At 48.3% G+C, this 26,318-nt stretch overlaps 1 protein-coding gene across 1 annotated transcript in view; it reads right to left on the bottom strand.

Moving 5' to 3' along the window:
* KATNAL2 (katanin catalytic subunit A1 like 2) overlaps window positions 1-18,912 on the bottom strand; it is a 306,132-nt gene extending 287,220 nt beyond the window's left edge. Inside the window, exon 1 of the mRNA XM_086963443.1 lies at window positions 18,811-18,912. Coding sequence (XP_086819569.1) covers window positions 18,811-18,861 — 51 coding nt within the window. The 5' untranslated portion in view covers window positions 18,862-18,912. The remainder of the gene's footprint in view (window positions 1-18,810) is intronic.
* Between the last annotated feature and the right edge of the window lie 7,406 nt (window positions 18,913-26,318).

Genomic DNA, 26,318 nt, shown 5'->3' with positions numbered 1-26,318 from the left:
AGTCATTGAACCCTCGGACAGCCCCTGGGCTAGTCCCGTAGTTCTAGTCCCGAAACCTCACACCCCGGGCGGTAAGAAAGAGATGAGGTTCTGCGTAGACTACCGGGGTCTCAATGCAGTCACTAAGACTGATGCCCACCCAATACCAAGGGCAGACGAGCTTATCGATAGATTGGCTTCGGCCAACTACTTAAGTACGTTTGACCTGACCGCTGGGTATTGGCAAATCAGGTTAGCTGAGGACGCCAAGCCCAAGACCGCATTTTCTACCCCTGGTGGGCACTACCAGTTTGTGGTGATGCCCTTTGGTTTGAAAAATGCACCTGCCACCTTCCAACGGTTGGTGAATCACGTTCTCACTGGGCTGGACGACTTCTGTGCGGCGTATCTTGACGATATTGCTGTCTTTAGCTCCACCTGGGAGGATCACCTGGTCCACCTGCGGAAAGTGTTAGAGGCTCTGCAAGCGGCAGGTCTCACTATCAAGGCTACCAAGTGCCAGATAGGGCAGACACAGGTTGTATACTTGGGCCACCTCGTCGGGGGAGGTCAAGTTCAGCCACTGGAGAGCAAGATACAGTCAATCAGGGACTGGGCTCCTCCAACCACCCAGACTCAGGTTCGAGCTTTCTTGGGCCTGACTGGTTACTACCGGAAGTTCGTCAGAAATTACGGATCGATTGTGACTCCGCTCAATGGACTGACGAGTAAGAAAATGCCAAAAAAGGTTCAGTGGACAGCGAGCTGTCAAAAAGCATTCGATGACCTAAAACAGGCCATGTGCACGGCACCTATCCTCAAGAGTCCAGACTACTCCAAACCATTCATTGTCCAAACAGATGCTTCTGAGTTGGGTGTGGGAGCTGTTCTATCTCAACTGAATTTTGATGGTAATGACCAGCCCATTGCTTTTATACGCAGACGACTGACCCCCAGAGAGAAAAATTGGTCAGCTATAGAGAGGGAGGCCTTCGCTGTGGTGTGGGCCCTGAAGAAACTGAGGCCGTACTTATTTGGCACTCATTTCAAAATTCAGACCGACCATAAGCCCCTCTTATGGCTAAATCAGATGAAGGGTGAAAACCCCAAACTGCTTAGGTGGTCCATTTCCCTACAGGGGATGGACTTCACAGTGGAGCATAGACCTGGCACTGATCATGGCAATGCAGATGGGCTCTCCAGGTATTTCCACTTAGAACAAGAAGACTCACCTGGTCAAGGTTAGTTTATTGTCCCAACGTTTGGGGGGGGTCATGTAGGAGAGTAGGGTCTGCAATCCTATGATCACCCGGACTTTTTGCTTTTGTTTCACTGGTTTACGACTTTCTCGGGCTGTGTGCCTGCTAATCAGACCCACAGCCTAGCTGTTCTCTCTCTAAATTGATACGTGTACCTTAGGTGCATTACCCAATTGGAACTGGGCCACCCTGTCAGACCCTGTAACTCAGGGCATCGGTGTACCCAGGGCCTACCAGGGGCTGAAGCATGTATTATGCCACCCCTGGATGGCCATCTAAATCTGACACAACTGGCTGCACGACAGCTGGGGCAACGTAGCGTACCCGCTCGTTGCTTTAGGTATAGTAGCCCTATATCTAACCACACAATGGACACCCGAGTTCCTATCAGACACTCCTATGGCAGGCCTTGACAATCCTGAAGGCAGAGTGCTTGGAATCGTGTGAATTGGGTTCTGGCCCGAGCCGAGCCCGGTTGCAGCTGGCGGAACCAAGACCCAATGGCTGTTCCATGATAACGCGTGCCATATCGGTAACTTCGGTATTGCGTTATCAAGACATGTCGAGTAAGGTGTCATACGAATCGGGATGCTACCCCCTCACCAATTCTGGCGACGAGGTTAGCATTCCGCCCTTCTAGAGGGACACGACATGTATGTAACTGTGAACCCCGGTTAAAGTTAACTAAAGCCTCAGCTCCACAAAATGGATGCTGCCACCACAGACACGAGTCTGACAACCTGCTGCTGGGAGTCCTTCCAAGCGAGGAGAGCTTGGACAAAGGGTTTCCTGTCAAGGGCGGTGTTCGCACCGTCCCAGACAGGGTTTGTGTATTCTGGGTAGGTAGGGCTTTGCGAGAAGGTGACTGCGGAGTGGCACCACGGTGCTCACTAAGCATCTGCCGGTCAGAACCAGTTCCAGGGGCGCCAGCCCCTGACCTGGGGACAGTCCGGCAGGGGAGAGGGGTGTAACTACCCCCCTTCCTGGTCCCACCCTTAGGGCAGGACCTAGTCATGTACCCACCCCTTTCTTCAGGATAAAGGCCGGAGCGGGGACCCTTCCAAATTAGATCATCTTTGAATCAAGAATACTTTCTACGAAAGGACTTCGAGACTCTTCTCAAGATTTCTCCCTTGTGGCTAAGGAGTAGTCACCCTGCACCAGCGGGCACCATCTAAGAACTCTGCGGTTTGCTGCAAGTCCTTCCTCAAGGAATCCGACAGCCCAGCTCGACGAGAACCGGCTTCCCTGGCACCTCTGACCTCTACCCACGTCATCAGCCCAGCTGTGATCTGTGGGTGCGACGAGACCTCGAGGGACCGGCCATCAACAAAACCTGCACGCTTTCTTAATCAGCACGACCATCGAAGCAATTCTCTGGTGAGTGCTCTGGGGTCCGAGAAACCCCGACCCTGAGCCGCTCCAGCACCGAAGTGCAGTCTCCCAGCATCTCCACGATCTGCGTGGGGCCCTTCTGCTCGCTGCTCAGTACGTTGTCTGGTCACTAGCCGCTGGCTTGTGCCCTTCTTTGACGACACCCGACAACCAACGCTGCTGGTCTGGTTGCTCCAGACTGGCCTTTTTCCCATCTTTGAGAGGAGCACCCCGGACCCTCCCGGTCCACTCAAGACGCCATTTTAGGCCCACCACGTGGCCCTGAAATCTGCCAAGGCTTGTTGCCCCAATCCTGGGCCCAGCGACGCCGACAGCATCAACCTTCGTGGGACAGCTCGCACCTCCATCCTGGTCGCCGACAACGCCTCCTGGTCCGTGAGACTGCAGAGCCTAGCGTCGCCCACTCACCTAGTCGAGGTGACGGCCAACCGGTGCCTTCCTGGTACCCTCTGACTACTGGCTAGTAGTACGAACTTGGTCCCCTCTGCTTTCAGGTATCAACGATCTCTGATCCAGGCTTGGATCTCTACGAACTATTCAGCACTGGTCGCCGGCCAGCAACTCCTTTTCTTCCGGCTCCTGGCTCGTCAGCGAAGACCCCGACGCCTGTAAGACTTGTGCAGCCGCAGCCCTCGTGGCTAGGTAACTTCGGCATTTCGGTGCCTGCATAGCCTCCTTACTCTAGGGTCCCGAGTCCCTCGCTTCCGACTTGCCTTATCGGGTCCGCCCGAGACCACTAAACTTCCCGGGTCCCCGGACACTTGTTTAAATTGTGCACTTGAAGTATTCTCCTAAGAGGTTTTGGTTTGTGCTTAGTACCCTGTCCTCATAAAGAGTCCAGGGCTGTTGTGATTCTTAATAAATATTCTGTTTATTTTCATAACACTTGTGTGGTGTCCTTTCACTTGGGGTTCAAGGGGTATGTGATGGTATAACAGCTGGCTTAACACGCCCTCTAGAGTTTAGCCCGAAGACTGCTCGTATCCACACTACTAGGATAGCTGGTCTAAGGTTGACTTACAACCAATCACCATAAGGGTCGTTGGAACGATACATAGCGGTCGCTAGAATAGCGAACGTTGCATATCGGGCCAACTTCTCACACTGGACACATGTGAAATAGGAAAATCGAAACGATAATCCAAATGCCGTGCATAAGGTCGCAAGCGGCAGGGTGCCATAGTAATCAAGCATCCGGTTGCGAAACAGTGTCAGAAGGAGTTGAGCGGCTTCTTGCGCAGGACGGGCATCCATGTTTTAGGAAGCAAAATAATATCAAAATGCCTGCAGCCAAAGCCAGCAAAACAGGGAATCCGCCAAACAAACTCGAAAATATAGAATGGAAGAAAGCGGGGATGACACCAAAAATCTTTTCGAATGTAGTCACGAGACCACTGCTAACTAATTTAAAAAAATGAGCTAAGCCAGACGTGGAGGAGGCATTAAAGATTTGATGAACTATTTCGCAGAAATGACAAGGCAAGTCAGTATTTAAAAGTGCCTGCACCTCTGTGCGTGTGTTAGCTATGTGAAGGACATAAGTTTCACGGGCCGAGCTCAGGGCCACTTCCTTTTGAGACAAAAGAGCTCTTATTCTACTCATACCATTGAACTCCGCTTTCAAGGTTGAGATGCGCGGCCAGATGGAAACATCTGAATTCTCATGTGTGGGAGGATATAGCACATTTTTGCAACACACCACACGTTCTGATACAGTAACCACATAAGCGATACCGACCATTAACCCACAACACTCTTCGTTATTCAAAAGCAAATAACTACCATTTGTCAATAATGTAAATGTGGGCACTATTGCTGGAACCGGCGTGCCTTTCAAAACACAGGCTAAATTAGGCTGGTCCTGATTACAAGAACCATGCAACTGGATGTATCTGCATATTAACTCCTTCGACGCTCATGACGAGCTCAGCTCGTCATGATATAACTTCTCATACACTCACGACGAGCTGAGCTCGTCATGAACAATGGGAAACCCAAAAGCTCAGCACAGGAGGAAAATAACACTAGCATCGATGGTGTTAATGAACGGTCAGGGGACTGTGTGCATTCTTCACCATTAAGATTCACTTCCTTTCCATCTTTCAGACATCTGTATGTGTATGGTAGAGACCATGCCTCATGGAGGAATGCACTGCCTAGTGGTTCATATCGCCCTATTGCAATATACCGCATACAATTAGTAAATTTGTACAAAGCAAATGGTAACGTAATTAATCCATGGATAATCCATGTTGCAGCAGCGGCTTCAGCTACAGAAAAGGGTAAAGATTCTAACTTTTCAATATGTAACATAGAGAATGATGCATCTCGCATTGAAAGCATGCGCCGCTTGTCAGTCAAATTAAATGGGGTAAAGAGGGAGGACACGTTCATGTAACTCCAGGGCACACGGCCCGCCTTAAGAGTCTGTAGTGTCCATGCAAACTGCATTACAGAACGCAATTGATTTTGACCATGGTATAATACAGACACCGCATCATTCACAATGTCAACTACAGAAGAAACAATATTATTCAACGTGTAAATTCGGGAAGAAAGCATGTTAATACTGTTATCGACAACTGCAAGCACTTTTTCCAAATTTGCTTGGTCAATCGCCCTTAGGCGCTTAGCAGCCTCAATTTGTGAAAATTTCCAAATTTCATTGTAAACCGCATAAATCCACCGTTTAGATCAACCATTAGCCGGGCCTTTTATAAAATCATTTAAATCCACATTATCATTTAACTGGGATCGATGTAGTTTAACTGCAGCTAACGTGGAATGTTGCAACCAATTCTGACACAGTTTCCCCACAAAGTAAGTTGTGACAGTATAATCAGTTTCAAAACGGGGATCAGGCCTGACTTGTGTAAACCCTTCAGTCAAACCCAGAAAACGACGTTGGCAAGAATCAACACTTCTATGCCACATCAGCCAACCCTTTGGATCCAAACTGGATAAATTAAAGGATGAATTATGCAATAGAGTTTGTAACTCACGAATGGACAATTCAGTATAATTACCCCAACCTGAATATTCTTCCAATTCGGGGATAATTGGTGTATTTAATTTTTTAGAAGTAGCCAATCCAAAGCATGTTGTTTGGGAAATAGTAGAATTTTGAAACAACATGTGATTCGGGATGAGACATGCACGGTGCAAAGCCTCAGTGCCTTGTACCTGCCAATCTTTGGTACCCCAAGCCGATTTAAGGTCAATTGTTCCCTACCATAGCTCGTAACCATCAACAGCTAACTTGTCTAGAAAGGACTTCGAATACAGCAATTTTGTATCGGTAAGTCTAACTTTGGACATGGACTTTTGTGTCATTTTGAAATAAAATGACTCAGGATTTGATTGATTAAAGTCTGTAAAATAAGTGTATTTCTTCAGAAATGAACTGGAGCTGCCTCTCAATGGAGCTGGGCAATGTTCCCACTGTGTGTAATTTACAGCAACCCTTCTGGAATTTGTTTTATGCAGAAAATGATTACCATAATGTTGAAAGCAAAACAAATCACCATAATTAACAGAATCTAAGTATAAATCCACAGCATCAAAGGCAGCATAGTATTTCAAATCAGAGAATAATGCTTCTACGGCCTGAATATCCCAATCATCTAAACGTATATTTTGTTTTACCACATCCCCCATGTTTACTCTAAGCACATTCAGAACATTAATAACTTCAGTGGGGCCATGTATTTGAAACCTAACCGCATCCCACACAATCCCATCAAGAACAGGACAAGAACTGGATTCAAATCTCTTTTCAGTCTGTGTGCTGAATGTGAAGAGGAAGGAGGGGCCAATGTTCCATTAAGGTACCGAATTCCTGTTCTTTCTTTGACATAGTGGCCATCGATCAGACGGAAAAAATAAAACACAAAACCAATTGACATAAAAAGATAAACTGAAAATAGAATCATCCAAATGTATGTCCAAGGGGGAACCAAAAAATGTTTTTTAAATAAAGTGGCATATAATGCTATATTTGAGGGTTTCTTTGAATGTACTGAAATAGAGTCAAAAGAGAATCTGGATTGTGTGGCCAAACGTGTCTGCAAATCCGGCATTGATAAATCAGTTGGATATGTGTAGTTCAGCTCATCAGTGTCATTAACAGGAAAAGTATTTAATAAAGTACTGGAAATAACAGGCATCTCGACGGACACCTCTGGCTCAGCACCAGAAGTAATGGCCAACACAGAATGCCTCACCATGGAAGGACAGGATACTGCCGGTGTCATACTATGAAGAATCGGCCACCCTGTGTATCTTGACATTGTCAATTGAGATAAATCTGTTTTCCTTACGACCTGGAAGTGGTGGTAATATGACTGTTCTCGTGCCCTTCACTCCAAGAACTCGAACCGGTGCACGATATGAAGGACCAAACTCTTTCTTGTTATCGATCTTCTCCCGAACCAGTTCTCCAACTTGGGGTAGCTAGCCAACTACCGGGATCTGCAACGCATCATCCGATGTGGAGGGCAAATGTTCCTTAGCTAGACTGTCTCTGGTCTTTTGTAGATCCTGTAAAACATTGCAATGTTCATCTACGTCAAAGGCCGCAGCCTGGGCCTTGCAGTCTAGACCGTCGAGGTCAGGGACATACATCTTGATACCAAAGAGCATTTCGTATGGGGTCCGCCCACCCAGAGACCTTCTAGGGAGATTATTAAGCGCACGCTGCATGCCATTGAGATGGGCCAACCAGTTTGTGCCAGTGCCTATAACTCGAGCTGTCAAAGATTGCTTTAAGTCACGGTTCATTCGTTCCACTACACTGTTACCCTCAGGTCTGTATGGAGACGAAAACTTGACTTGGACCCCCAACGAAACCATATCATCCTTATATGCTTTAGAGGCGAAAGCCGGACCCTGATCCGAATGGAAGGTACCACAGGCAAAAATCCCTACAAAGACACGCAAATCCTTAATGACAGTCCGTGAATCAGCGCTACGATGGGGCCATACCCACACAAAGCGTGTGCATGAATCAACTGCTACTAAGATGTACTTATACGCAGTATCAGAAGAAAAAGGACCGCAGTGATCTAAATAAACACATCCTAGTGGTTTATTAGAAATGTACAACTGTGTCTGAGGCGGACGCGCAGCAGTTGAAGGTTTAATCTGCTGGCAAATGTCACACTGAAGGACATAATCGCGCATCTGTTTGTACAGTCCCCGCCACCAGAACCTCTGTTGTAGCTGAGTTACAGTGGCCGAGACGCCCGCATGAGCAGACGCCACACCTTCATGAGCCGCTGTAATCAAAGTAGCTCTGCGATCCGAGTTGGGAATTAAACGTTCACCAACATCAGGAATTTTCACATAAGGAACCTTATCGGGACTTAAGTGGTATGTGTACTTCGAAGGGAACCCCGCAGGATATTTACCTCCCTTCTCAGTGGCCGCAACAGCCGCCAAGATGTCATCATCTATCTTACTTTTGGGCCGTGTAACTGCTGCAACCAAGTATTTTGATACTGCTGACTTCGCCGCTTCATCAGCAAGCGAATTACCGACAGCGTGGACTCCCACACGCTGATGGCCAAGAGTATGAATCACAAACACGAGTGGTAACTTTTCCTTAAGTTTTGCCACTCGGACCCAGATCATTTTATGTTTTATCGTGCTACCTTTGGAATCACGAAATTCATTCTGAATCCAAAAGAACAAGTTTTCATTGTAAGACTGGACACAGTAGTAAGAATCACTTACGATTAAAGTCGTCACACAAGGATCGGCGTACTCCAATGCAAGCATCAGAGCACGAAGTTCTGCTAATTGTGCGGTGCAGTCCCCAAGTGTCTGCGTGTGCACGACACTGGACTTGAACTCATTGTTCACCATGGCACCTACCACAATGGCGCATGCGGAAACGTAGGCATGTTTAGAGCCATGAGCAACCTGTGCCGTACCATCAGTGTAAATGATGCAATGGAAATCCTCCAACAGCCGCATTGCTAAAGGAGCAGGATGAACGAATTCCTACTGTAAGTACTCCTGCGAGCGTAAAGTGGCGTCAAAAATAAACGTGATCTCTAGGGATGTCAAGGACGTAGCCCATTGAATCCACCGAGGGTGCAAAGCTTTGGAATTTGGTACACTGGCTTTCGTAACTGACTCCAAGGCAGGACACGGGGTAACAACCAACATGCGTTTTCACTGTGACAGGGCACGTTCCTTGAGAATTGCCATCTGCACAGCCGTCAAAACTTTTTCCACAGTGGAAAATCGCATTTCAGCCGAAGTGTACAAGTGTGACTTGTAAGAAATAGGTACTGTATCTCCTTCATTAAAAGTTAGGTACGTGAAACCTACCGTCCCAGGGACAATTCTTATCACCAGGTTGGTCTGGTTATCACAAGTCTGTAAATATTCAGAAGCGAGCAAATCAGCTTGCAGAGACTGCAGAATAGCTGAATGCTCAGGCAGCCAGCATGATTTGGAAAAAGATGGTTGTATCAAAGCATACAAAGGCTTTATACGCTGGGCATATTCTGGAATGTATGTTCTTCCGAAATTCAAAAAGCCCAGTAAAGACTGTAATTTTTTCAGTGTTGTCGGAGAGCGCAACTGCGCGCATTTCTCCAGGAAGTGAGGAGCCAAACCTTTTCCTTCATTGTTAAGTTCATAGCCTAGAAACAACACTGTATACTCTGCAATGTGCGATTTTGCAAAGTTAAACTTGTAACCCATGTCTGCAAAGTTACAAATAATACTGTTCACTCGACACAGATGCTCCCAAAGTTCGTCGTCTGTGAGATAGATGTCATCCACATAAGAACAAGCATCTGGGTCGACCCTCTCCAACAGAGACTATGCGGGCGGAAAACACTCCAGGACTATTCTTATAGCCCATTGGTAGACGCCGAAACATTTTTTGCACACCGCCGCATGTGAAGGAGGTCCATTGGGAACTTAGACCATCCAATCTATGGGCATAAAAACCATTGGAAATGTCAAGCGTGGTTTTGAACCGCTTACGCACAAGACTATTCACAAGGGCAGAGCCGTGGGTGTTCTGTACTGCACAGTTACGGCAATGCGAGTTCAAATGCCGGTAATCCAAAACCAAACGATATGAGCCGTCCGGCTTGTTCACAGTAAAGAGGAGGTAATTCATCGGTGACACACATGTTTCAATCACACCTTGATATTCTAATTGTTCAAGGATTGCCGCGACTGAAGCTTTGGCTTCACGTCGTATGGGATATTGAGGTTGAGGCTGCAGCTGAGACCGTAAAGGAATCTCGTGGTTTGGGGACAATTTATCCCAGCCACATTGATTGCGGTACACAGCCGGTGCAAGCGCCAGAGCCCACTCTTCTGCAAAGTGCAGCGCTTCCACTCTCGAAACAGTGTTCGCGAAACTGGGGAGGATTACCTCCTCCGCTCTTGGAGCTGCGAGAACAAAAGGTAGGGGCCAGTCAGCCTCCGAAAGCAAAATGTCATACGTAGATTAAAGATTTTCCCAAAATACCCCTTTTATGGTACACTGTATGTCACCCTCTATCAACAGGACAATTTCAAAAAGTCTATCAGGGGGAGCAACTCGTGTATCAGCTGTTTCAATTACAACATAAGTATCAGTCGCTGTCACCTTCAGTAGTGGACGGAGGGCCTCTCTCACTATGGTAATCTCCGCCGCGCTGCCCAGCAAGGTCAGAGCCCACATCAGATTCCGAAGCCGCGTTCTCACAATCTGGGGCATATCCATGCGCCGTTAAGGCAGCGACTTTCTTCTTGGAAAACTGTGGTCTCTGGGGCGTAGAGCCCTCCTGCTTGTCTGCACCGTTGCGCGGGCGGGGCTGGTCACGTCCTTGCTGGCCACCCCGGCCCCTGCCGCCCCCTCCACCACCGGTTGACGGGGCCGATGGGTCCTGAAAGGAACGAGGAGAGCGTTGTTCAGAAGCCTGAAAACGATCAGGAGATTTAATCATCGCGCGGTCGCGCAAATCATAAACACGTTCCGACTGCGCAGGCAACGGAGACGCAGGGCGAGATGTCTGAGCCTGTTGTTGTTGCTTACCCTGTTTCTGTTTTTTAGGCCAATTTAGTTTTTATTGGGATTAGGCTGAACCGCCGCTACCGAAGATTGTCCCTGGGGCTGCTTTTTCTCTTTATCAGAAAAAGGCTTAAGACCCTTGGCATTGCGGCCAACCGTTTTATAAGCCGCCACAATTATCTTCGCTAACTGTTGGGGTTTCTCGGGATCGGGAATCGCCTTTAACGCGTTAGCCACCTGAAAGTTCACTGCATCCCCCTTAACATTCGCAAGGACCAGATCGCAAACCACATCAAAGGTACCACACAGGCACATACCCAATTCAACCGCAGACTCCGGCCCGTGATCATCTTGAACACGTTTAAGGACCGTAGACCGATTGGACACAGACGGGGTGCCATAGCACCTCGAATATACCGCTGCAAAAGTCTTACCCCAGGTCTCACAGTCAACAAGCTCAGGGGCTAAATCGGCAAACTAAGCGTTAGAATCCGGTGCTTTCACCAGGAGTCGTATTAGGAAACACAGCCCTCAGCTGGTCAAATTTCTCGGCAAGCCAGAAAGGAAAATCATCCTTATCCTGGGGCTTCTTGCCCATTACGGAATTCACCATGACAGGACTGATTTTCAAACCAGCTTGCCCTGCCGGAAGGGCTGCACCTCTAGGGGCTGCCCCTTGAACATTACGACTTGTGTAATGTACAAGGGCTCTAATCACGGCAATAGCGACTACATGAAGTCGCCTAAGTTCACCCACGTAACAATTACCGTGATTAGGGTGAGGAGTAAATCCAGCCAAAGCGGGCCAATTTGCGCCCGGAATGGACAAAGGACCTAATCTCGGAGCGGTCAAAGAGTGGGGTAGGGCGCCACCAAACCAAACTCCATGCTGCCAAACATCGATAGGTACTTCCTGTGCTCTGTATGGAGCATATTCAGCAGGTACAGGAGATGCAGTGTACGAGTGGAACACACCAGAATTTGCGTCCACCGCCGGAAATGTCAACCACGAATAAAACAGTTCAAATGGGTAAGCATGTTCCGCACTCACCACCAAAACCACAGCCAAGCCTGTCAAAGGAACATCATAAGCCCGCAAATGATCACGCACCGCAATGCGACTATGCAGCGGGATGTCCACGGCTTGTGCCATGACAGCACAGGAAAGAGAAACAACAAAGCAAACTTTGTAGCACAACTGGGTTGTAATTCAAAGAAACCGTTTCATATAGATTCAAGCTTGAAAAGACCTATTTTAAAAATAGGTAGGTTTTTCCGACACTACCGCTTACCGGAAACGGCAATGAAGGGGTTAAGATTTGAATGATATACTACTCGAGTGTCATAATATAAGACCACCAACGTATGGGCGTCATGTAGCAGGGATTCCGTTCTCTTACAGAACTGTGCATAGAGATCCGGAACCTCAGTGAATTAGGGTGACCCAAAACTCACCTCAGTATCCAAAATCCCCTTACCGAGCTAGCTACAGTGTCTCATTGGTCATAACAATCTCCCAATGACTTAGACAAACCAGAACATGAACTTAGGTTACCTCAGGTATCGTGGAACCCATGAACACTCTTTCGCTCTATAATCATTTCAAACCAGAACGTGGAGTAAAAGAGGACACGTGCACTTTTGAAATATTTATTATTCAATGCAAGGTTCTCAAACGCAGTATCTTATATAATACAAGAAGACATATTATAAGAATCAGAGTTATCAGCATAGTCACTAGTCCATAATAAGCAAACGGTGATAGCATATTATAATGCAAAAATCAATAGAAATTTATATCACCTATTTCTCGCACTCCCTATTTAGCATACTATATTATATCTAAGAAGGTCTCATTTGGGTTTTAGCAGGGCGGGCCCATACCTCTAAATGTCAGGAGGAGAGGATCACATCATCTGCTACCAGCTCTCTGCATGCGACGCACCATCAAGTGTGTTTTTGCATTCTCAGTAACTCTATCTTAAACCCGCTTAGAGCCCAATGTTGGCAGAAACTGTATTTGTGTTATGTCTAGTGGTGCGAGGATCAGACCTCCCAGCAACTTTGTGTTAGGTTATTCTTAGAGGGTTCAGAACTCACTGTTCGGACAGTGTACCAAGCACGACTGATATCAGAGTAATAACATATTATTCTTAAATAAATCACATCTTTCGTCTAGGTTGAAAGCTACAATAACAATTATGTGTCGTGTGCAAACTGAAGCCAAAGGAAAATATGTTGTTTAAACACTTAATAAACTCATGCTAACTTAACACAGTATATAGAAAAGCAGCATCTATATGAAAACAAATTATTCGATTCTTGCACATGGTAAATAATATACTAAAAGTGCCTTGTCTGTCCTTTCTCTTGTATGCATCTGGTGTTTCACATTGGACTTTTGCATTATGAAGCCAGGAAGATGGTAACAGATCACGTTTAAGGTGATATTACTTCTTTTTTATCATTAGCAGTAGCATTAATGGTCCTGAAGAAGCAGCAGGAGACCACCTGGCTCCGTTCGTCTGCAGAAACATGTCGACCTAAGATACTTCCTAGTAGTTATTTGTTACACTACTACCTGCACTGTTTTTATTGACTTTGGGATTGAATGGGGTACAGAATAAATGTTTTTTTCCCCTGTCACTACCCAATCTTAACATAATCTTGCTTTACTGTTCACCGATTCACCTTCACACTTTCCTTTTTTTGCACTGCTATTCAGTCATCTACAGACACTCTTACCTTCCCTCACGATACGTGTGGTATAGATTAGGCCTATAACATCTGCCTATCTATTGTGGATACTCGACCTTCTAAATATGAGGGTCTCCAGATGATGAAGGGCGGTCTCGTTAGTTGACTGATGGGAACTTGCATATTTGGATGAGTTTCCACAGTTAAGATTTTCTTTGACACACACAGATACATGCTTTAGTTAGTTGGTTGACTTACTGCTATTTTTTGTTGGTGTAGTACTGGGAACCAAGCCTGAGCCCTCCAAAGAGGAGTGATCAGAATCAGCTCTGACTGATAACGTTGTGTGCAAGCCAAGACCCTGTGAATCATCATAAACGGGGAAAAAGCGTAACACAGGGGCGGTGGCCAGGTCTGCAGAAATGCATCCGTGGCCAGGGCTTCCGGGTCCGGTCTCCAGCTGTAAAACAGGGGAAGCGGAGTGTTGAGACGAGAGACAAACAGGTCGATCTGACACTGGCCCCAAACACGGAGGAGAGAACGGTATATGCGAGGATGAAGCCTCCAATCGCTGAAGTCTCGAAGGTGGCGTGAGTTCCAGTCCGCAATCAGATTGTTGCGACCAGGAAGGTACTCGGCAATAACAGTGATTTCCCTCTGGAGACAAAAATGCCAGAAATCCTTGCCGATCTCCGCCAAAATCCTGGACTTCGTTCCGCCCAGTTTGTTGACATAGCGAACCGCCGAAACATTTTCCATGCGGAGAAGAATGCAACAATTGGACTGGCGAGGAGAAAGATAACAGATCGCAAAGGACCCCGCAAGGAGTTCCAGGCAATTTATATGGAGAGACAACTCCTGTTGAGCCCACCGACCCCCCGTCGACAACGGTCTCGCACCGGGCTCCCCAGCCCCACAGGCTGGCATCGAACTTTATCACCACCTCCGGAGACGGTCTGAACAGGGCTCGCCCATTCCAGGCATCCATGTGGTCCAACCACCACTGCATCTCCCACCTCCCTTCCTCTGAAAGAGGAACCAGATCTGAATAGCGAAGGCCTTTCTGGAGATGAAGGATCTTCAAACGTGCCCGGTAGTGTAGAGGGCCTGGGAAAATTGCCTGAATCGAGTATGGCAACAGACCGACTACTCGAGCTATAGATCTCAACGATACAAGCGGTCTGGAGAGAACAGAACTAAACTCTCTCTTGATGTAGCGAATCTTTTGATTGGGCAAAAGTAGAAAAGAAAGGGAATTGACTTGGAAGCCCAGAAAATCCATCACCTGAGAAGGAAGGAAGACAGACTTCTGAGGATTCACCAGAAATCCCAGAGACTGTAAGAGAGTAACAGACCACTCTAGATGCATCATGAGTGTGCGAGAACAATCCGCCATGATCAGAATGTCATCCAGATATATAATTAGACGAACTCCCGAGCCTGCAAAGATTCCACGACGGGCCTCAGAAACTTCGTGAAGCACCAAGGTGCTGACAAGAGGCTGAACGAGAGAACTTTGTACTCGTACCAACTCCCCTGCCACTGGAACTACAGGAACCGACGATGCGGGCTGTAAATTCGAATTGACAAATACGCATCTTTGAGATCGAGACGGACCATCCAGTCCCCTTTTCGAAGCAGATCTCTCAACAGGTGGATGCCTTCCATCTTGAAATAGCGATAAACCACCCCTCTGTTGAAATTCTTCAGATTCAGCACTAATCTGGACCCGCCCCCTTTCTTCTGAACCAGAAAAACTGTGCTCACAAACCCTTTGGGATGGCGGGAAGTTCGAAGAATCGCTCCTTTGTCCAGAAGGGAATCTATCTCTGCCGAAATGAACTTTTGATCTTGAAGGGAGAAAACTAATGGGGTGGGAGGGTGAGATTGATCTTGTAACCTTGAACAGTTTCCAGCACCCATGCATCGTTGGAGATCAGACGCCAATTGTGCAGAAAAAACTGGATCCTGCCCCCCAATACAACTTCCGAAGCTGGAATCAACCTCACCTGAAGTGTTGGAATTGTTATGTCCTCCCTGATTGTCGCTGAATCTTCCTTTCTTATACTGACCTCTCCCTTTGAGAGAGGGGTAGAAATTTGAACGGTTGTTGTAACCGGAATCCTGTCCTACGCCTCTTTGGGACTGGAATCCCGCTGGGAATTCTGTTGAGATCCCCGGCCGAACGAGCGTCCCCTGTGTCGTCCGGCCCTGGCAAAAACCGGTCGAAAGGCTCTTCGCAGAGAAGCTTGAGCCTTATCGAGCCCACTAAAGGTAGCCACAAACTTTGTAAGTTCCTTCAGGAAAGGATGGCCAAAAAGAAGTCCCTGAGCCAATGGTCGGACTCGGATGAAGACAGTTCAGCCAACTTTGGTCCAACTTCTGAAGGATGGAGCGGCGACGCTCACATGAAATCGCAAAATTGGCATTACCCAATTGACAAATGGCTCGTTGGGCCCACTTGATCAAGTCATCTGGATCTACAAGACCTGAAGATTCCTTGACCTGAAAACCTAGGTCCAAGATCTTAGTAAGAGGACCCAATAAATCCAGCAATTTATCCTGGCAGGAACGCCATGCTCGGTCAATTCCTTTCTTCAGGTCCTTAGCATACTTTTTAAGGTATGTGACCATGGTAGGGTCAACCTCCGGGGTGTCAGCCAAATTGTCGGCCAGATCAGGACGAGGGCACTCAGACCTTAGACGAGCCCTGACATCTTCTTCAAAGGGCCGGCGAATATGTGCCTGAACATATTCCGCGACAGCCGGGGACGATAGCCATGAAGAAGAGTTTGGATGAATGATGCCCGAAGGCTCAAAAGTGAGAAGGGAAGGATGCGTGGGAGCATCAACATAATGCTCCTTACGAGCCTTTTCGGCGAGTGGAGGACCAACCTGATCCGAGGTTGAAGAGGAATGTGTATCATCAGAGTCAGTATCATGAAACTGGGACGTGGAAGACCCCACTGAGGACTTGGCAGATGACTGCTCAGAAGACAAGGATCTCACCAACGTTTGAAAATCCAACTTACTCCTTGATCCAGAGCCTCAACCAAATCCTGCTCCATAGAGCCAGAGGTGTTATCCTCATAGTAATAGTCATCCTCCTCATAATAGTCTGCCATAGTTACACACAAAATGCAACAATAATGCCCACAGAGGAGACTGAAACCAAAGTGGCCAAAGGCACAATGCAGGGGAGTGGCCAAACCCAAAGCAAGTCAAATACACAGACAGAACCTGTGAAGAAAGTTAAATTCAAATGTGGAGGGAGGGCTTGCTTATAATAGCCACTCTAGGCAAAGCCTATGAAGATAATACAGCCCAAACGCAATATTTTCGTAGTCTGGGCGTAAGTTGGGGCAAGCTGCAGGCTGTGGTCTTAAAGAGGCGAAAACGCCGTTCAAATCCGTGCTCCGGTGCAGGTAGAAACGCGAAAACACCGGGAAATGGCCGCCGGACATGCGCGGAACGGCCGCCTGTCAGTCCAAAGAAGAGAAGCTCACGCACACCGCACGTGAGCTACTCTGCCCCCAAACTACCGCTCCACAACAAATAAGGGTGCGGGCGCGTAGCGTGAAGTAGTGAAGAAGTGAAGTAGTGTGGCTCACCGGTTAGAGGCGGCAGACCCGAGAGCAGAGGACGGCCCGGGACCAGGGTTCGATTCCCGACGCGGCAGGTTTCTGGACCAGGGTCAGCGGACTCGATAATTCTCTCGCCTCGGTGCCCACTCTGATCAGCGATCACACTCGGCAACTCTGGGCATTAGCTTGCCTCATCTTCACTAACGGCCCCACCAGACCGCCGGGGATGCCTGGTCTCACCCTGGAGATACCCACTAAGGGACCATCTCTCAGGGAAGCCAGGAAGGGTTTCGCAGCGGTCGAAGCGCGGAGATACTCCTCCGGGAGTCGATCCTAGCGCTATATAAACCTGCAATTAATTAATAGCGCCTGAACCAAGGAGGCAGCGCGCGCTCCCAGACAAGCTTCCCGAAAGCGAAGCGACCCGCAAACACAAAAACAAACAAAGCGGCAGAATTAAGGATAAACAGAGCGCCGGTCGAGGGCTAACACAGAGCGCTGGAACGCATCAATCACAGCAAGGACAAAAAATTGTATGAAAACCATGCAGTAATAACATTGAATATCAATATATAAGAAGTGCACATAACTGGCTGCAGAGCAGCAAAGAAAGAGGATTTGGTATTCTCTATGGCACCTTTTATACCAGTGACTCTATGATATGTCATGTGATACCCGGAGGTTCATGGGTATTGTAGTTTTATTTTTTATATACTGTTTTTCTATTGGCTGCTGAGCATTTCTAATAAAGAAATGAGAAAGCATAATCGGAGCCTCCTGTCCTGACATAGAATTGCTCAGGTCCTCGGCAACCACTGGATTAGTTGGATTGTGGCTGATTCAGAGGTTGCTGTCTAACTTTATGACATAACACTAGCCTCAGATGGAAGCCTAAGAGTACATCTATTTGGGTGAAATGCAAACGAAAAAAATAGGAGGCTTTCCTAAAGCCAGTGGTTTAAAGAGAAAATATCGCAAATCTGCTCTGCTGTGTACTGTGGGTTTAACGAGCGATCGAAACTATTACGATGATAAAATTATAAGAACCTTGACGAAACTACAACGGGAAATGTGCCCTTTCATTAAGATAGTGATACTCCTACAATCACTGTAAAACTTTTCAGAGACAGCACGCAATATCAGACACGCTGAAATGAAACCAGACAGCTAATTGTGCATTAGCATGTTTGTGTCCGTGGGAAACAGTTTCCTTCACTTAATTAGCTAACTAGTACATTGCGCATGCGCAGAAAGAATACAGTCCTAATATTGGCCAGCAGGCAAAACTACTGTTCATTAGCGCAGCAATTGAGCATGAAAACACCTAAATCATTATACGAACACAAGCGCTAGAATATTTGGGAACTGCAATCTTCAAAACAGTGCAGGACATCACAGATCCGAAAATATGTGGGGGAATGTTTATAACGTCCCATATATATTGATCAAATCCATATTGTTTTTTGGAAAATTTAGAGTCTTAGCGTTATGGCGGTATCAGTTGTCCCTTTGAGGCAATATTTACTAAATACAGTAATTGGCGCTCTCTGGGTTAGCGGTCTATTTCAGAAGCCTGCGCCCTCATGGAACAGTATTCCTGCCTGACCCTAACATGGTGCCTACCAATAATGTAGCTTCTCCCACACTGATGGCTCCTGTACACAACCAGGCATGCACTGTTGCCATAGCAACTATAAACTTTACACTGTGCGCAGAAACCCTAAAGCTATTCTGCAATAACGAAGACGTATACCAAAGGATACGGATCTGAGCCCAGCACCAGACACCTGTCAACAGACACTGTCCCGAAACTCCATCGTTCTTTGCCCCTAAATGTCCGAAGGCACCCCACCCAATTTAAACCCCATCTCACCGCCTCCCGGGTTTGGGATGCCGTCTTGATCGCCTGATACGAGAGTTCCATTGTGGTCTTCCAGTGTCTGGGGCAGGCAGTGAAAGCAAACAGAAGAGCTGTGCAGGGTTCCTATGGAGCCATAGAAACAGAAGAGGAACAAGTTAGTGCGGTCCCTATCAACCAATCACCACTGTAAACACAAAGGAGGGACTAGGACCAATAGCCAGGGCTACTGGAATTTTGCAGCAGCAGAGTACCAAATTATGCAGAACGGTTGACTAAATCATGTGGCAAGAAAAGGCAAATTATGTGGCACAGTTTGTGATATTTCATTATTTTGTCATTTTTACGCTTGTTGACACTGTCTGGGCATAGGTTTTACCTCATTAGTACCAGTTTAACACTAAAATATAGCAATACGCAACAGAAAGGTGACTAACCAACCTTTGGGAAGGGCTCTCCAATCCTTTGCAACATGTGTCGCTGTTGAAAAGAGACTTCTTCAGGTAGAGTGTTGTGATGTTGTACGTTCACCCCCAATAGAGGACACAGAGATGCCAGGTAATTCTGTCAAGTTCTTTTATTAACTTAGAACTTCGCTATGCAAAAGAGCGCCAAGCGTCTAAGCACGACTGGCTCCGGTCGCTTCTGGCGCGCGATCTCTTTGCGCGCTTTCTCCAGCACCATTGCACATGCGCCAGTGTTCCGCTCTCCATCCGGCGCACTGCGTCATCAGCAATACGCAACAGAAAGGTGACTAACCAACCTTTGGGAAGGGCTCTCCAATCCTTTGCAACATGTGTCGCTGTTGAAAAGAGACTTCTTCAGGTAGAGTGTTGTGATGTTATACGTTCACCCCCAATAGAGGACACAGAGATGCCAGGTAATTCTGTCAAGTTCTTTTATTAACTTAGAACTTCGCTATGCAAAAGAGCGGCAAGCGTCTAAGCACGACTGGCTCCGGTCGCTTCTGGCGCACGATCTCTTCGCGCGCTTTCCCCAGCACCATTGCGCATGCGCCAGTGTTCCGCTCTCCATCCGGCGCACTGCGTCATCACGCTGAGGCGTCGGAAACTAGAGTGCAACACTACATATCTCCTCTTTTCCAACAACACAATAAACATTATAAGTCCTCAAGAACAATAGTCCTTGACTTCAAAGTCTTTGAATCAAGCAGGTCGGACGAGTATCCTCCCAGATCGGGTGCGTCTTACCGGAGTAGATTCTTCCCTGGTTCCTTCGCATGCGGTACTCCCCACCTTCCTCGGTGTCCCGGTCTCTTTCTCAGTGACGGTGGTTTTGTTTGCGGTCACGCTCTCCCTTTCACTTACTCGCACTCTTCATTCTCTACTTGCAATTGTCCTTCCTCTTGACTTTCTCTTCCTGTTAATATCTCTTCAGTCCCACTGGATTGACTCTGGTCTCTTAGGTCTTTCTCTTGACCGGGGGGCCACTGCATGATCCTGTTGATTTTCGCCATGCGGTCTTGGGACCACACTCTGCCATCACTCAGTAGAGCAGCTCTTCCATACACTTCCTCCACTTGCAGGGGTTCGCTGTATTTGCTTTCTCCTTTCCTTCTGAGGATGGCAAGTTTGACTCTCACCCATTCCCCTCTCTCTAGATCGGTGTCTTTAGTATTTCGCCTCCTATTGTAATGATCTGTGTACACTTTTTGGGCTCTTTCCAGGTTGTGTTGTACCACCGCTGGTGACGACTTGCTCGTTATTGTCTTCTCTCTCCAGACAACGTTGTCTCTCATAAAGGGGAGTCTACCCCTCAATATCTGGAAGGGACTGTAACCTATCGAGGTCGGGGTGATTCTGTAGGCCCACAGCATACTCTGTATCTCCACTTCCCAATCTTTGCCCTGCATTATTGCGGCTTGTATGGACCCCATAAGAACACGGTTGAACCGTTCTACTTGTCCGTTGCTCACGGGATGGTACACGGCAGTGTGCTTGGACTTAATCCCGTTCCTCTCCATGTATCTGGACCATTTTTCTGACGTAAATTGTGGCCCGTTGTTACTTAGGATTGTCCTTGGTATTCCTTCACGTAGAAACACAGAGGTGAGGAATTTTAACACCGCATCGGAGTCCATGACCTCCTGTACGTCTACCTCTGGCCACTTGGAATATTTATCTACAACGACGCACAGGTACTTGGCTGTTCCTCTGGTGTCAAGCACTGGTCCCAAGATGTCCACTGCTATGTCTTCCCATGGGTTGCGAGGTTGTTCAAACGTGCCCAAGGCGGGTCTCATTGGTTTCAAGATTTTGTCTGCTCCTTGGCACTGGTCACACCCTCTCACCTGTCTCTCTATTTGAATGTCCATGCCAGGCCACCAATACATTTGTTTCACTCGCATCTTCGTTTCCACGATGCCAAGGTGCCCCTCATGTAGTTGGGTCAACAGCAGTGGGATCAATCAAGTCAAGTCAAGTCAACATTTATATAGCGCGCTACATACCCAGAGGGTCTCAAGGCACTTGAGGGAGGGGGGGAAATTTACTTATCGAATATCCAAGTTTTTAGTTGTTTTCTGAAGGATAGGTGGTTTTGTGTAAGGCGGAGGTGGATGGGAAGGGAATTCCAGGTTTTGGCCCCTAAGTAGGAGAAGGATCTTCCTCCCATGGTGGCTTTGTGGATGCGTGGAACAACTGCGAGGGCTTGATTGGACGATCGCAGCTGGCGGGTGGGGGTATAAAGGATAGGCGTGTGTTGAGGCATTCGGGTCCAAGTTCGTAAAGGGCTTTGTGTGAGCGGGTGAGGAGACGGAACGTTATCCTCTTGTTGACGGGGAGCCAGTGAAGGTCTTTCAGGTGACCGGACATATGATCTTTGCGTGGAATGTCTAATATGAGTCTGGCTGAGGCGTTTTGGATGCGTTGGAGTTTTTTCTGAAATTTGGCAGTGGTTCCTGCGTACAGGGTATTTCCGTAGTCCAGCCGGCTTGTGACCAGTGCGTGGGTGACAGTTTTTCTCGTTTCGGTGGGGATCCAACTGAATGTTTTTTTGAGCATGCGTAGGATGTTGAAGCATGATGATGATACGGCATTGACTTGTCTGGTCATCGAGAGCGAGGAGTCCAGGATGAAGCCCAGGTTACGTGCGTGGTCCCTAGGTACGGGTGCGTTTCACATGGGCCGGTGGCCACCATGAGTCGTCCCAGGCGGAGGGGGATGTACCTAAGATGAGGACTGCTGTGTTGTCCGAGTTCAATTTTAGACGGCTGTTCTTCATCCATTTGGCTACTTCTTTCATCCCTTCATGTAGGTTGGTTTTGGCGGTGTTTGGGTCTTTGGTGAGGGAGTGGATCAACTGTGTGTCATCTGCGTAGGAGATGATGTTGAGGTTGTGTTGGCGCGCGATGGATGCGAGGGGACTCATGTAAACGTTGAAGAGGGTGGGGCTGAGTGAAGATCCTTGTGGTACGCCGCAGATGACTTCTGTGGCCTCTGATCTAAAAGGGGGAAGGCAGACTCTTTGCGTTCTTCCGGCGAGGAACGAGATGATCCAGTCCAATGCTTTTCCTTGAATTCCGACGTTGCCTAGTCGTTGTATGAGGGTGCTATGGCAGACTGTGTCGAAGGCTGCGGAGAGGTCAAGTAGGATGAGGGAGACTGTGTCTCCGTTGTCCAGAAGTGTTCGAATGTCGTCTGTTGCTGCGATGAGGGCGGTCTCGGTGCTGTGTTTGGCTCGGAAGCCGGACTGTGAAGAGTCGAGGGATTTGTTGGTTTCGAGGAAGGCGGCGAGCTGGCTGTTGACTGCTTACTCAATTACTTTGGCAGGGAATGGGAGGAGCGAGATGGGGCGGTAGTTTTTGAGTTCGGTGGGGTCTGCTGTGGGGTTTTAGGTCTCGCCTGTCGATGCGCATGCGCATCGAGCAAGGCGAGAGTATTGGGACTTATCCGCTCTTTATCCACACTGCAAGGAATCGTGGCGATTCCTTGCAGTGCCCGTGACTTTTAAGCTCAATGCGCATGCGCATTGAGCTTAAAAGCGCGTGCACGTCCGTCTTTGTTTACCCGCTCCGCCCCCTCCCCTTCACGCCGTGTCGCATTTCTCCTCCCCCCTCCCCCGTCCGTCTTGTTTGTTTGTTTAATTTAACCCGCTCCGCCCCCTCCCCTTCCCGCCGTGTCGCATTTCTCCTCCCCCCTCCCCTCTCTCGCCGCATGCCGCACTTTAACTTAAAATATGGTGGCACCTTTAGATTTACAAAAAAGCGTGGCGCTTGCTCCCCCGTTCCCCGCCTTGGCTACAGCTGTTTAGGTCACGCTTTATTTTTACAATAGGCGCTCAAAAAACCTAATTCCACGGGGCTGTCCTTATTATCCATCAGCAGCCGTTCTATTTTTACCTTAATCCAAGGCCCGCCCTCCCTGCCGATATCGTGCTCTCCAACAAGGCACCTTCCAAGCAACATGGCAGTAGCTTAAGTCTAGGTCTCCCACAGGCAGGAGGGCTCGAGGTGCACTGCAATCCAGTGCAAGGGGTCACAACCAAGACAAGAGAAGCTTCTTTCACGTGTCGCATTTCTCCTCCCCCCTCCCCTCTCCTCCGTCCGTCTTGTTTGTTTGTTTAATTTAACCCGCTCCGCCCCCTCCCCTTCCCGCCGTGTCGCATTTCTCCTCCCCCCTCCCCTCTCTCGCCGCATGCCGCACTTTAACTTAAAATATGGTGGCACCTTTAGATTTACAAAAAAGCGTGGCGCTTGCTCCCCCGTTCCCCGCCTTGGCTACAGCTGTTTAGGTCACGCTTTATTTTTACAATAGGCGCTCAAAAAACCTAATTCCACGGGGCTGTCCTTATTATCCATCAGCAGCCGTTCTATTTTTACCTTAATCCAAGGCCCGCCCTCCCTGCCGATATCGTGCTCTCCAACAAGGCACCTTCCAAGCAACATGGCAGTAGCTTAAGTCTAGGTCTCCCACAGGCAGGAGGGCTCGAGGTGCACTGCAATCCAGTGCAAGGGGTCACAACCAAGACAAGAGAAGCTTCTTTCACCTACAGGTTCTACCATCAGAGACCATGCAGACCGCTCTTAACTAAATCCAAGTAAGCGCCAGAGCCATTGAGAGACCTGTAACGGCACTGCACAAGCCTCCGGTGGTTCTGTGGGTCTGACTGTTAGTTCATATAAGCAAAGCTTCAACTTTCTTGTACATAGTGTGGGAGAGAATCGCTTTTAGTGGTACAGAAGTTTGTTATCCACCAAGCATCAAATTAATGTTGCAGCAAAAGTGATAGAAAGTGGGTTGTTGTTTTTTTGGATTTCCAAACTTTCATGTCTCAGTGATAATGCAGTCTTCCGTTGTGCACAATACATTGTTCTGCAGTTTATGCCTATCATGTGCAGTCCAGGTGGGAAAGCAACTTGTCAGGTTTGTTGTGTTAGTGAGTGGAGTACCCTCTGAGTAGCAGGTGTCTTTTTGCAGCAGCTTAGGGCACTGCTTGCAATTTACTTAATCTCCCCGGATCGCCCCAACAAAACTTCCCGCCCCGGAATCTGCATTTAAATAACTGTAGGCGTTTCCAGGCAGGCTAACAGCTCTCATGGCTCTAGTGCTTTGCACACCAGAAACTGGGTAAAAGTGAACTTTAATACAGTGTTAGCTGCACAACATCGCCATGCTTTCTCTTTTCCTAGTGACAAAGTCAGCCTGCCTATTGCGCGCTTTTTTAATAACACTTCTCAGCACGTTGTTCATTTTACGAGCGCAGCACTTTCTCTTCTCCCAGGGACAAAATCAGCCTGCCTTTTGCGCGCTTGTTTAATAACTCTTATCAGCACACTGCTCATTCACAAGCGCCGTGCTTTCTCTTTTCCCCGTGACAAAATCAGCCTGCCTATTGCAGCTCCTCCCACCCACGCTGCCAGGTTAAGGAGACCAGGCCTTTGTAATCTGCTAGGCCGCGTGGGACATTCCTTGCTGCTAGACCCCTTAATTGCCCTCTTGGACCATGACATGCTTCCTCCCTCCTCCCTACTTAAAGAAATGCTCACGATCGGTACCCACCCCGGGAGTGCACAAAACCTTTCCCCTACATGTCCGGCTTCTTGTCTCTATGAGCATGCGCCGTGCGAGGGGGAAGGTGTGCATCCAGAGTGGCCTGTCTGGACTTATTTATATACTTGTGCAGGATATCCTTGTCTTACCAATTCCTTACTCTGCCGACCCCTTTTTCCTACCACTTACCCCTTACGCCGGGTCTTCTGTGGCTGCCTGCGTTGGTGCCCCATCCCCCCAATCCCTTTGGCGCCCTTCACTCACCCTCACCCTCAACTCCTCACTCACCCTCAACCCCTCACCCTCACCCTCACTCACCCTCAACCCCTCACCCTCAACCCCTCACTCACCCTCACTCTCACTCCTCACTCCCCCTCACCCTCACTCACCCTCAACCCCTCACCCTCAACCCCTCACTTGCCCTCACCCTCACTCACCCTCACTCACCCTCAACCCCTCACCCTCACTCTCACTCACCCTCACTCACCCTCACTCACCCTCACTCACCCTCACCCTCACTCACCCTCAACCCCTCACTCACCCTCACTCACCCTCAACCCCTCACCCTCACTCACCCTCACTCACCCTCACCCTCACTCACCCTCACTCACCCCACTCACCCTCACTCACCCTCACCCTCACTCACCCTCACCCTCACTCACACTCACCCTTACCCTCACTCACCCTCACTCACCCTCACTCACCCTCACCCTCACTCACCCTCACCCTCACTCACCCTCACTCTCACTCACCCTCACTCACCCTCACTCACCCTCACTCTCACTCACCCTCAACCCCTCACCCTCACTCACCCTCAACCCCTCACTCACCCTCACTCACCCACCCTCACCCACCCTCACCCTCACTCACCCTCACTCACCCTCAACCCCTCACCCTCACACAGTGCAATAGGTCTCGGAGCATTTGAGTTAGAGCTTTTAGAAATGTTTATGGCTTTTTTTTTTTAATTCTTTAGCATTGGCTACAGGAAACAAAAATGCTAAAGATTTACAAAAAAACCCATAAACAATTCTAAAAGCACTAACTCTAATGCTGCGAGACCTATTGCATTTCCAATGCTTGTTTCAGAAGGGCGCTGAGTTCGGCGTGTTTCCAGCTTTCCGGGAAGGTGGCGGAGTTGAGGGAGCAGTTGATGACGTCTCGGAGGTGGGGTGCGATAATGGAGTCTGCTTTGTTGAAGATGTGGTGGGGACATGGGTCTGTTGGGGATCCTGAGTGGATGGAGTTCATCAGGCGAATGGTGTCATCAGTGGTGATTGGGTTCCAGTCGTTAAGGATGTTCGAGGGGGGTTTAGGTTCGGAGGTGGGTGGGGTGGGTTGGACTCCGGGTTGGTTGTCAAAGCTGTTGTGGATGTCGGCGATTTTGTCGTGGAAGAATGAAGCAAGGGAGTCGCAGAGGACTTGGGAGGGAGTGATGTCGTTGGTGCTGGTGGTGGGGTTGGTAAATTCTTTGACAATGTTGAATAGTTCTTTGCTGTTGTGGGCGTTGTT

The sequence above is a fragment of the Lissotriton vulgaris genome, chromosome 3_1 (assembly GCF_964263255.1).
Source record: "Lissotriton vulgaris chromosome 3_1, aLisVul1.2, whole genome shotgun sequence".
Classification (NCBI taxonomy): Eukaryota; Metazoa; Chordata; class Amphibia; order Caudata; family Salamandridae; genus Lissotriton; species Lissotriton vulgaris.
The sequence above is the reverse complement of the archived record's forward strand: the minus strand, read 5'-3'. Positions and strand labels throughout refer to the sequence as shown.